General features: G+C 36.6%; 1 protein-coding gene across 5 annotated transcripts in view; it reads right to left on the reverse strand.

Moving 5' to 3' along the window:
- The window catches only part of NEO1 (neogenin 1), a 275,123-nt gene that overhangs the window by 135,278 nt on the left and 127,248 nt on the right, over nt 1–12,597 (reverse strand). For all 5 annotated transcript variants that reach the window (XM_016201544.2, XM_016201537.2, XM_016201561.2 and 2 more), the window contains exon 5: nt 6,706–6,842. In XM_016201544.2, coding sequence (XP_016057030.2) covers nt 6,706–6,842 — 137 coding nt within the window. The remainder of the gene's footprint in view (nt 1–6,705; nt 6,843–12,597) is intronic.

A 12,597-nucleotide genomic window follows, 5' to 3' on the forward strand; every position in this document is an offset into this window, starting at 1 on the left:
TCAACCCATCCAAGAGTATATAATATCTATCGTGCCATTTATTCAAATTATCTTCTATGTCCTCTGCTAGTTTTAAATTTTTTCCACATTTTCTTAGAAAGTTATATTTCTGGATATTTTATAGTTTTTTCCTGTTGTGAATTTATCTATTTTTAAATTATTTTCTATTGATTATTATTGGTGTAGAGAAATATTTCTGATTTTGATCAATTTATTCTGTATGGCAAGCCGTTTTTTATTATATACTAGTTTGGTGATCAGGTAGGAAATCAAATTATCTGTTGATAGAACAATTTTACCTCTTCTTCCAATTTTCCCCCCCTTTTTATTGAATTTACTGGGATGATAGTGGTTAACAAAATTATACAGGTCTCAGGTGCACAATTCTTCAACACATCATCTATACACTGTATTGTGTATCCACTCCCCCCACGTATCCTTCCACTACTTTTTATCTCCCCACCCCTTCTCTTCATCCAATTTCAAAACTATTTCTTTTTCTTTTCTTATAATAATGGAAAAACTATGTTAAACAGTAGAGATAATTGTGGTCAGCCTAAACTTTTCTGTCTCTTCATTCTATCACTTCCTGAGAGGAGTGTGGTGAAATTTCGAACAATTTGTTGATTTGTCTGTTTCTCTCTGTGGTTTAGTTTTTGCTTGATATAATTTAGGCTACACTGTTCGGTACATATATATCCATGTTGACTATATGTTGTGTGTTATACCTTCTTGATTATAATTCCTCTTATAAGTAAATACGTTCCTTTTGCTACTTTTGCCTTTTAGATGGCTATTTCAACTTTCTCTTGTTTTGCCTAGTGCATCTTTCCCACCTTTTTATTTTAAATCTGTCTCATTCAGTTTTATGTATATCTTTGCAAACAACATATGGGGGGGGATGGTAATCCAATCTGATGGTTTTTGATGAGTTTAATCCACTTATATTATTTTAATTATCATTATATTGGCAGTTTCTCTTCACCTTATTCATACTTTATTTTTACAGTGTATAATATTTCTTTTCTCCTCCTTTTGTGCTTTCAGTTGGATAAAGCTTTCTTCTGCTGTTTAAACATTATATGTATGTTCTATTTTGTTCTGTGGTGATTGGCCTTAAGTTCCGAACTCATATTTGGTATCTTAATATTTATATCAATAGGTATATAGATATTAGCATCTCTATCTTTATACTAACAACACATACTCCTTGTCTATCCCACTTGGTACTGTCAAAAATTTTAGTTTTGGGTTATCATTGATATATATTTTTCTTTTCTTTAGTTCTAGCCTTTTGTTTTAAACAATAATAATGAACTTCCCCAAATTACTACTGCTGCACAAAAAACAACTGCAAAACTCAGTGGAATAGAACTACCACCATTTTCTTATGCTCACAGATCCAGTGGGTCAGAAATTAGGACATGGCACAGCAGGATGGCTTATCTCTGCCCCATATCTAAGAAGACTTGAACTTCTGAGGGTGAATCAGAAAGATGAGGGCTGAAATCAATTGGAGACTTCTTTATTCAGATGTCTGGTCCCCTGGTTAGATGACCTGAAAGTTGGATTCAGCTGGAGCTGTCGTACCAGAGTACCTACAATGCAGCCTTTCCTTGTGGCTTGGGCTTCCCACGGGATGGCAAACGAGTTCTGAGAGAGAGATCTCAAGAGGAAGTCTGTTTAGAGAGCAGTAATTCCAAGAAAACCAGGAGGAATCTGCATGACTTTTTAAAAGCCTCAGAAGTCACATGACACTATTTATTTGAGTAGCCCACTCAGATTCAAGGGCAAGGGATAGAAGAACTGTCAAAGATTTGGGGCTTTGTTTTTAAACTCCCAAATCTCTGGCAGCATTTCCTAAATGTATCTCTTCTTTCTTGACTATTAATTCCAAAAGGGTTTTCAGTGTGTATCCTTGTGTAGGAAACCTTCTGAGGTCTAATATGAGTTTCTATTCTGCCTCACAATTTGGTTACATATAAATTCTATGTGGATTCAATGTCCTTTTCCTTTAACACTTTAAAAACATTACTCCGTTATCCCCTTTAAGTCAGATTACTCAAAATAAGCACTAGGTGCAATCTAATTCTTGTTCCTTTGTAAGTGATCTGCTCTTTGTCACTGGAAACTTTTCACAAATTTTTGTCTTTGATATTGTTACTATAAATGGGTGTAATGGTGGGGTTTCTTCCTCATATTTAACAGTCTTCAAGCACTTTCAGTCTAAGGTCTTTCATTCTTTTTTAATTTTGAGAAATTTATCTTATTTCTTCAAACATTTCTTCCTTTTTTATTCTCTCCTCTAGGATTCCTATTTATCTGGATAAAAGCCCTTCTGTACCTAACTTTCATATTTCTTGGTTTTTAATCAACGTGTTCTCTCTCTGTATCATTTAATACTGCATTCTCAGAGTTTCTCAATGTCATCTTGCAACTCATTAATTTGCTCATCATGTATACATTTGACTACCACGCAGTCTACTATATTTCTTTTTACTACATTTTTTGTACCTAATATTTCCATTTGGTTTGTGTTTTTATGGGTTTTTTTGTTCTTGTATTATATTGCGAATATCTTTATCATCTCTTTAAGTATATTTATTATGCTTATTTTTAATTTTGGTTAATCTTTTCCAATAATTCTCCATCAGATGGTATATGTTATTAACTTAGTTGTCTATCTTTGAAAATAATTGTACTATTCAGCTGACTAGTTTGGCTGTAAACTAATGTTCTTCAGGGGTACCAGCCACTCTGTCCGGTAATATGTATGGTCACCAGGCCCTAACTGTACGCAACTTGGTTAAGTGAAGAAGAGGATGAGCCCTAGAGCAATGAGCTCCAGGGATCTCAGAACTACTGCTGTGTACTCGAATTTGCGGGGCCTTCTCTAGGCAACTCCTCTGGTCAAGGTTCCAGTTAAACTCTTAGGGAGAAACAGTACTGGGCACAGAGAGTCTTCCAGGAGTTTAGGGAATGGGGAGAAGAGGTAGAAAAGTGATCCCCAAAGGGCAGGTAGTAAGGCCATACCAGTTTACATTAATGCCATCAGAGCCCTGGCAGACCTCTGAAATAAACTTGCAGGCCTGGGCACTGCTGCTCATTTCTGTGGTGAAGGAACAGGAAAAGACAGTTTCAAGGCAACACTAGTGAGAAATAACAATAGCACTTAGCTTTCTTCCGATCTATTTTGCCACTGCTACCTCTGCCAGTCCTTAGTCCCAGGCTATAGCCACCACTCCCACACATCATACCCTACTCACTCATAAAGAAGTTCAGGAGAGCCTAAGTCTCCTGCATTTCCCTCTCACTCCTCTAGTTTTTTAGAGTTGACTTGAGGTGAGGAAGTCAACAACTGGGACTAGTTTGACAGAAACTAGAAACCAGCCTAGAAACTATTTTCTTCATCAAAGGTGTAACACTTTTGCTCAATTTCAACCACTCAATCTAGTTCAGAAATTTGAGGCAAGCAGATGAATTAAGTTATAGTTAACATATTTAATAGAATATCTTATCACCAAAAAAGTAACCTTGGGGCATCTAGTTTAGAGAGTAATGGTAAGTACTTCCTAATTCTGTCATGGATACTCAACATCTTTAGCTTCACACCTTTGAAAACACATTATATTTTATTTTTCTAACTTTTCATCAACCTTGGACTTATAAAGCACTCTGTGTAAACATTTGGGTAAAATTTTTTTAAATCCTCTATAGACGTTTTGCTCACCAAGATTCTTGACATGTAAGTGTCTTTAAGCACCACAATTCCCCAGTTCTCTACTCAGGATAAAAGACCATGACAGGTACTTTCAAAACACACATGTACAACCTTTAGCCTCAAGCTGATCTAAAACTACATTAGCAAAGAGAAGTTAGCAAATAGAATGCTATTTCAATAGTAGGCAAGAAATTAAAGAGCCTAACAACCTACAACCAAGTGAGGTTGGGGAAAAAGAGAGAGAATTGATGGACTTGGGTTTTTCCCTATAACAAGGATATCAAAAAAACTAATTCAACCTTAAATTTCGCTAAGGAATACAGTATCTAGAGCCAAGGAGGTAATGCTTTTGCTCTATTCTGTACTGGTGAGAATATACCAACTCTTTTTAGTTCTGAGCACCATACTACATGCTCTAGAGGTCAAAATCGTCTTAAATTTTGCCAATATAATGTTGGGGAAAATGGTATCTTTCAAATTTATATTTTTCTAATTACTAGTAAGGTTGACTATCTACTGATGAAGAAATGCAAATAACAGCCTCGGCCGGGTGGCTCAGATGTTTGGAGTGTCACCAAAAGGTTGAGGGTTTGATTCCCAGTCAGGGCACATACCTGGGTTGCGGGTTTAATCCCGGTTGGGGCACATATGGGAGGCAACCAACTGATATTTCTCTCTCATATCGATGTTTCTCTCTCTGTCTCTTTGTCTCTAAAAATCAATAAAGAAACATATTCTTGGATGAGGATTAAAAAAAAGAAAGAAATGCAAATAATAATAAACTCCTGTGAAGTGCCTGCTCATATTCTTTATCAATTTTCCTTAGGTTACTTTATTTTTTAAAAAATCTGTTTCTGAAAGCTGTCTGTATTTTAAAGATCTGGACGCTTTCTCAGTATGTGTTACAAATATTTTCAACCAGTCTATCATTTGCATTTAGCCTTTACTTAAAAGACTGTTTTTATGTAACTTTTAAAAACATGTATATGGTGTCAAAATTTGTTTGGTTTGCTTGACATGCTATTTTCTGTTTTTCCTAAGAGATAATAAAAATATTATCCCACTTTTTTATTCTTCACTTTTTCACGTTTAGAACTTTGGTTTGAAGTAGAGATCCAGCTTTATTTTCTTCCACTTGAAAGTGTATTATGACAATACCCTTTAGTAAATAAAACACTTTCCTCCTAGGAACTGAATTGTAATTTTGATAATATTTGAAAGTTCCATAAATACTTGTAACAGCTCTATTTTATTCTTTTCTATTGTCTACTCTTGGGCCAGCACCATGCAGTTTTGATTAGAAAAGGTTTGCTGTAATTTTTAATATCTTGGCTTCCTTGCTCTTCTTCTTTTCTCAGTTTTCTATAATGTGTCCACTTAAGGAAGGGCACGTTCTCTAGGCACAGATAATAAGATGAAACTGGGTAAAAACTGTAATATATATGTGTTATCTTATAACTAAAAAATACAGTCAATTCAGTTAATAGGCAAAGTTTCAATTAAATTCCATACAATGAATAAAAATAAAATGGTAGAAAATAATCACATGGACAAATGCAACTGACAGGTATGGCAGACACTATGCCTCTCATTTGAGGCCAATAACAAAGCATTTTACATTGAAGGAAATTGAGGCACAGGTAGGAAAATGGAAGAGTGTGTTAGGCCAAGAATCTGATTATTAGAAAAAAGAAAAAGAAAAAACATCCACTAGTGGAGGTACAGGGACCAAACAAGACAGAGTTCACTAATATTTTATCTGTCTAATCCCATTCACATAAAGGTAAATAAATAAACTGGTTAATTCACAGCTGGTCATAGCCAACCTTCCATCTAACCGAGAACAATGGTTGAGCTCACGGAGGTAACAGGTATGTGAACTCCAAGGGCTGCTCTTTCGATTTTCAGAGATTATGAATCCACCCACAAATAGCATAAGAGAATATAAACATGCTATTGCCTTCCCCAGCCTAGAACCCTCAAACAGTCTGCTTTCCAATTCCTACCCAAAACACACTTGAGTCCTCCAGTATCCAAGAGAGTGGGAATGTGGCTACTCTACTGCCTACTCTTAAAACCCACAAAACGTACCAAACAAATATGAAACAACCTCAAACCACAGATCAGGAAGTGGTCTATTAAATACAATACAATTTGGGACAGGCTGATGATGAGTATCAGGAGCCAATATATTCCTCTATATATCCAAGTGCTGTTGGATTTCCCTGAAAATAATCTAGAAGGTCTTAAAGATTTTTATTTAGAACAAAGATACTGAGGGTGCAGACAAATCATAGGAGACACAGCAAGTATTCCTCTGAGCATACATTTCCATATGAAAGAAGAGCAAGGGCAATGGGATAAAGAAGAGACTATGTGCACATGACAGGTTCATTTTCTCTGACTTCTAAATCAGAGAACCTATAAGGGGAGATGCTGTGATGTTCAGTGTTGCTTGAAAAGAAAGAAATCATCAAACAGATGACCATGTTACACTGAGAGCCACAGTGCACTCTCTGTTCTATGTGATCTATTCACCTGAAAGGCGGGAACGGCAGTGCTTAGGAGAGAAGTCTTTGTGAGAAAGCATCGTGAGACAAAGAAAAGTGAAATAAACTATCCAGATGCCCACACTACTACCATACATAATAACAATAACGTCAAGCTCTTACCATATTCTAGTCACTATCCTGGGAGTTTTACAAATGCTAACTCTTTTAATCCTCAAAATGTCCCCAAGGAGGTAAGTACTCTTATTATCTCTATTTTACAGATGAGGAAAATGAGACTCAGAGAGGTTAAGTAAATTTCCTATAATTAGACAACTAGGGACTATAAGACCCAGGATTTGAACCCCAGCAGTCTAGTTTAAAGCTTAGGCTTTTAACTATTATGCTGTATTGCCTCTCCCACATTAATGTTAAAAAATTGGCAAACCCATAACATACAAAGGATTCTTATTTATACAGGAAATATTGACATACCTTGTACTGTAAGCTCTGCTTGAGCTTCAACTGTTTCATTTCCATTATCAGCTACACAAAAATAAGTACCAGCATCGTCCTCAGTGACATCACTGATCTCCAGACTACCACCTGGCAGCAATACCAATCTTTCAGAGCTGCATAAAAAAATATTGATACATTTCACAACTAGGAAAATACCACCTGAGAAATTCTTCACATAAAACGGAGAAAACACTTAAGCAGTATTATTATTTACATGGCTTTAGATGGACAGAGACTACACAAAATTATCAGAATTTAACTTAGTCCAATTTGCTTTCCTCATATTTTTCATGCATAAATATCACAAATACAAATCAAAATGTTATAATGAATTATCTCTGACACTTCTAATTATTCCTAAAGGGATACCACTTTTGTGACCGATTCCACTACCCACAGTACATCCCTGCATCCCTACTCCGTCACTCAGTTTTTGGTTTTTCTTTTTTTGCAAATTATGTAATTTTGAAGTCTAGAATCAATCTTTGAGAGTCGCTCCACTACAGCTAGGCCACACTGAGATAACTGATAAAGAGGGCAAAATGTCAGATCAGAAACAGTAAGTGAGGGGGTCACAGTGCCTACTAAAAGTTTCCTATGGTGGCTTGGCTAGGAAAGGGAGGAAAGAGGAAGGGGAGAGAGAAGGGCAGCTGCCAGAGAGCAGCTTCCTGGGTGTGGTGGCTGGACATGAATCAGTGGCCATTATCAACAGGAACGCTGATCATTACCAACCCAACTCTACCACGTGATTTAAGTGTATTTAAAGAGAATATAGAGGAAGTAAAACAATCCTATAACATCAAGGGAGAAATCACAAATCAATATTATGATAAAATTTTAATAAAGTGAACCAGTTTAGTTCATTTGAAGAGTTTGGAGAGTTACGATTTTATTTTTATTTTGAGGTTCTATGTCTAAACTGGCTTTCATAGGCAGAACTTTTCTCTCAAATCTTCATACTGTTAGATTTTTTTGTCTATATCTATGCTCAACATGAAATGTTCTGATCATTTGGCTTTTCACTTAGAATTCCCGGTGGGGGGAAAAAATCAGACAGAATGACTATTCAGTCTATGCCACATTTATAATTCTCATCCTAAGTAAAGTGTGATTCTGGCTTAAATTTCAGTACACTGTGAGTTTGGGTAATTAGTCTTCCTGAATCTGATAAACAAGATTAAGTTTCTGGACAAAGAAAAAGGAAAACCAGAATCAGGTTTGGTAACTTCTCTAAGAAATATCCTGCAAGGTCTTTACTAAACCTTCTTAAGTGGCCTTCCTATTAGAAATATCTTAATTACACCCTCAAATCCCAACTTGATGTGATGGAAAAGAGAAGCAAGGCAATTTATAATGAATAGAGTAAGAATGACTGGGGCTCAGTAGATAAGACAAAATAAGAAAAAATTACAAATATTAAAATACTATATTTTACCCTTGGACAAAATCACTACTAAGCTTCAGAAGCAGAAAACCACGTTCACAAATGGGAAATCAGCGATATATACATGACACCCAGCTGAGAGAAATATAATCTGAAACACTAGTTGGTATGGTACTTTTGAAATCAAGACACAGTACTAATATCTAATGATTATACTAAAAATATTCCTAATACTTGTTATGCCTCACATTTGCCATAACTGAGTGCCAGTATAGTAGAAGTCAATCGGTCTTGATGGGATTGATTTTGCTCCCCTTAAAAGAAGCCTGAGAGGAAGAACATCTTTAACTTGTTCACAAACTATATGATGGCTTATAGTAAAATGCAATCAAGCCTTTACAACTCCAATCTTCAAAAATTCAGGCAAAAGAAACAATATGTGAAAAAGTATGCATTGTCAGTGTCCCAAGTTGAGTGTGCTGAACATGAGTGAGAGAGAGAGAATGTGTGTGTGTGTGTCCCTGAGTAGCCAGGGTCAGTCTAGGAGAGCTTGGTGTGCTAAGGAGACCTCTTTTTTGGCCAAGGGGGAAGGCTTTTAAAAAGATGAATAACATGATCAGAAACAAGAGTAGTGGGGGAAAAGACTAGAAGCAGGAAGTTTTATTGTAAAGTTATTTTAATGGTCCAGAATTAAAAATAAAGAGATAAACTATGGCAGTAACAACAGGGGTAAAGACAAGGCAAAAAGTATTGACCACTCTTTAAAAAAGTTGGATGATGAAGGGAAGGAGAGGGATTTATTCATTCGGTTAAAACATTTATTGGTGTGCCTGTGTCAGGTAGCAGCTAGGGATGCAGCAGTGAGCAAACACACAATCAGTGCTGTCGTGCAACTCAGTGGGAAAGACAGACATAAAAGATAATTCTACAAAGTGCTGTATCAAAAGAACCTGCCAAGAAATTAGAATAGAGAGGTTTCCCTGACCACAGTAACACTTGAGCTGAGATCTGCAGAATGAGTAGGAGTTAACATAATGAGGGCGACAAAAAGATTTCAGAAAGACTAGCCCATGCAAAGAAATCGGCAGAAAGGATCACACTGGAGATCTGAATCTAACCAGTGTGGCAGGTGTAATAGAGAAAAAAAGAGAAAGATGAGGATGAAGCAGACCACACGAGGCTTTGAAAGCCATTTTAGAATCAGAGTCCTGCCCCAGCCAAGTAAATCAGTTGGTTGGAGCGTCGTCTTGTACACCAAAAAGATTGTGGCTTCGATTCCGTCTGAGCACATAACTAGGTTGTGGGTTCATTTACTGGTTGGGGCACGTATGAGGGGCAACCAATTGATGTTTCTCCCTCTCACATGGATGTTTCTCTCTCCCTCTCTCTAAAACCAATTAAACACACACACACACACACATATCCTTGGGGGAGGATTTAAAAAAAGAAAGAAACTGAGTCCTTAACCTAAAAACAGTGGAAATCCATAACCTAAAAACATTTTAGAAAGTGGCTGGGGGGGTCGCCAGTGATGTGGTGAGTTTGAGCATTGAAAAGACTGGTCTGGCAGGAGTGTGAAGATGCATTTGGAACAAGGCCAGAGTACATATAGGAAGAAAAGTTAGGAGGTGACTGCGGTAATTGAGAGGATACTTACAAGTAGCTTGGAAGGAGGTAAAATGTCAGATCTTGTAGATAAGTGAACTGGATAGAGAAGTTGAGAAAGAAACAGGTGTCAAAGACAACTCTTAAAGTTGGGGCAATAAGTGTGAAGGGAAAAGCAAAAGGAAAATTACTTGTCTAACTTAGGGGTTTTTTGTGTGTTGTTATTTGAATGGGAGAGAGGTAAGCCTTTTAGGGGCCAAAGAGGAGCCAATGAAGAGGAAAAATTTTGAAAAAAGTTCATAAAAGTGCTAGAGAAGATGGACACTAATAAGATCTAGAGCACAAAGGAACTTTTTAGACACTAAAACAGCAGAAAAGGAAGAATATATAAGTCTTATATACTCTCCGGCACAAAATTTATTGTCATTTTTTTCTTAAAACTTTTTATTTTGAGGTAACTAGACTCACATGCAGTTCTAAGAAATAATACAGAGAGAGACCATGTGTCCTTTACCCAGTTTTCCCCAGTGGTAACACCTTATAAATCTATAGTAGAGTACGTCAACCAGGATACTGACATTTCCATACCACTGCCTCATACTACCCTTTTATAGCTTCACCCACTTCCCTTTCACTCCCAGCTCCTCATTAACTCCTGGGAACCACTGATTTGTTTTCCGTTTCAGTATAATGTTATATAAATTTAGGGTGTCCCCCAAAATGTATACATACACTATGAATAATTATAAAGACAGTATTAAAATATATTTCATTTTCAAAATTGAGCTATCAGCTGTTAAAGCGTGTATACATTTTTGGGGGACACAGTGTAGAATCATACAGAATGTAACCTCTGGGGACTGCCTTTTATTTATCTTTATTGTTGAAAGTCTTACAGATATCCCCTTTTTCTCCTCATTGATCCCCTCCATCCTGCACCCTCCCCAAGGCCTTCACCACACTAGTGTGTCCATGGGTTATGCATATAAGTTCTTAGGCTAATCTCTCCCCACCTGCCTTCCCTCTGAGAGTTGTCAGTTTGCTCCATGCTTCTATGTCTCTGGGGACTGGCTTTTTAAACGTAGCATAATTCTCTGAAAATTCATCCAGGTTGTTGCACGGATCAACAGTTCATTCATTTTATTGCTTAGCAGTAATTCCACAATATGGAGATAACATAGTTTATTTAACCACTTACTCAATGAAGGAAATCTGGGTGGTTTCCAGTTTGGTGCTATTATGAATAAAATGACTATAAATATATACGGAAAGGTTTCCATGTGAATGTAAATTCATCTCTATGGGATAAAAACCCAAGAGTGTAAATGTTAGGTCATATGGCAGCTGCACACATTAAGTGTTTTGTTGTTGTTTTAACAAGAGAAAACAAGTTTATTGCATATGCACATACGGGTTCCTTAAGAATATGGGAGCCAAGGACAATTTGGTCGGAGCTAAGGATAAAGAACAGGGGAGGTCCTGGTTTGGAACTCCAAAGGGGAGGAAGGCAATTCACCTGGAGATGAAAAGCAAATGTTTGGTAAACAAATGTTTGCTGAGCCATCTTTAACAATGGATAGAGGACTTTGATCAAATGGGTCTTGCTGGGTTCCTCCCTGTCCATCACACTTCGGTCATATCGAACTACAGTTGTCTGTGATGACAGCTCCCTTCTTTTTTTATGCTTTTTTTTAATGTTGAGTTTTGAGAGATCTTTTATACATTTTGGATACTAGTCCTTTGTTGGAGGTAAGGTTTGCAAATATTTTCTCTCACTCTGTAGCTTACCTTTTCATACTCTTTAACATGCTCTTTCACAGAGCAAGTTTTTAATTTTGATGAAATCCAATTTTTAATTTTGATGAAATCCAATTTTCAGTTTTTCCTTTATGGATTGTACCTTTGGTATCAAATCTAAGAATTCTGCCTAGCCCTTGATCCTGATTTTCTATGTTTCTTTTCTAAAATTTCATTTTGCATTTTACATTTGGTTCCATGATCCATTTTGAGTTAATTTTTTATATGAGATGTGAGGCTTAGGTTGAGGTTTATTTTTCTTTTTGTCTATGGATGGGTGTCCAACTGCTTCAGTACCATTTGTTAAAAAGGCAATCTTTACTCCACTGAATTGCTTTTGCATCTCTGTCAAATTTAGTTGGGCATTTTTATGTGGGTTTACTTCTGTATTCCCTATTCTGTTTCACTGATATGTCTATCGCTCCACCAATACCATACAGTCTTGATTATTGTTGCTATATAATAAGTATTTAAATCAGGTAGACTGAGTCTCCTCACTTAAAAAAATCATTTCAACTATTCCAGTTCCTTTACTTTTCCATATAAATTTTAGAATAATCTTGTCCTAGCTGGTGTTGCTTAGTGGTTAAAGCGTTGGCCTACGAACCGAAAGGTCTTGGGTTCAATTCCCAGTCAAGGACACATACCTGGGCTGCAGGTTTGCTCCTCGCCCAGCGTCTGGGGAGTGAGGGAGGCAACCAGTTGATGTGTTTCTCTCTTCCTCTCCCTCCTTCCCTCCTTTCCTTCCACTCTCTCTGACAAGCAATGGAAAAAATATCCTTGGGTGGAGATTAAAAAAAAAGAATAATCTTGTCTACATATACAGAAAACCTTGCTGGGATTTTGACAGGGATTGTGTTCATCTGCATATCAATTTGAAGAGAACTGACATCTTGACTATGTTGAGTTTTCCAATCCACAGTATGTCTTTCTATTTATTTAGGTCTTCTTTGATTTCTCTCATTAGCATTTTATAGTTTTTGGCATACAAACCTAACAGACTTTGTTAGATTTAACCCTGAGTATTTCAGTTTTGAGAGTGAATGTAAATCCTATTGTACTTATAATGTCATTGTTCATAT

The sequence above is a fragment of the Miniopterus natalensis genome, chromosome 1, assembly GCF_054644295.1.
Source record: "Miniopterus natalensis isolate mMinNat1 chromosome 1, mMinNat1.hap1, whole genome shotgun sequence".
Lineage (NCBI taxonomy): Eukaryota > Metazoa > Chordata > Mammalia > Chiroptera > Miniopteridae > Miniopterus > Miniopterus natalensis.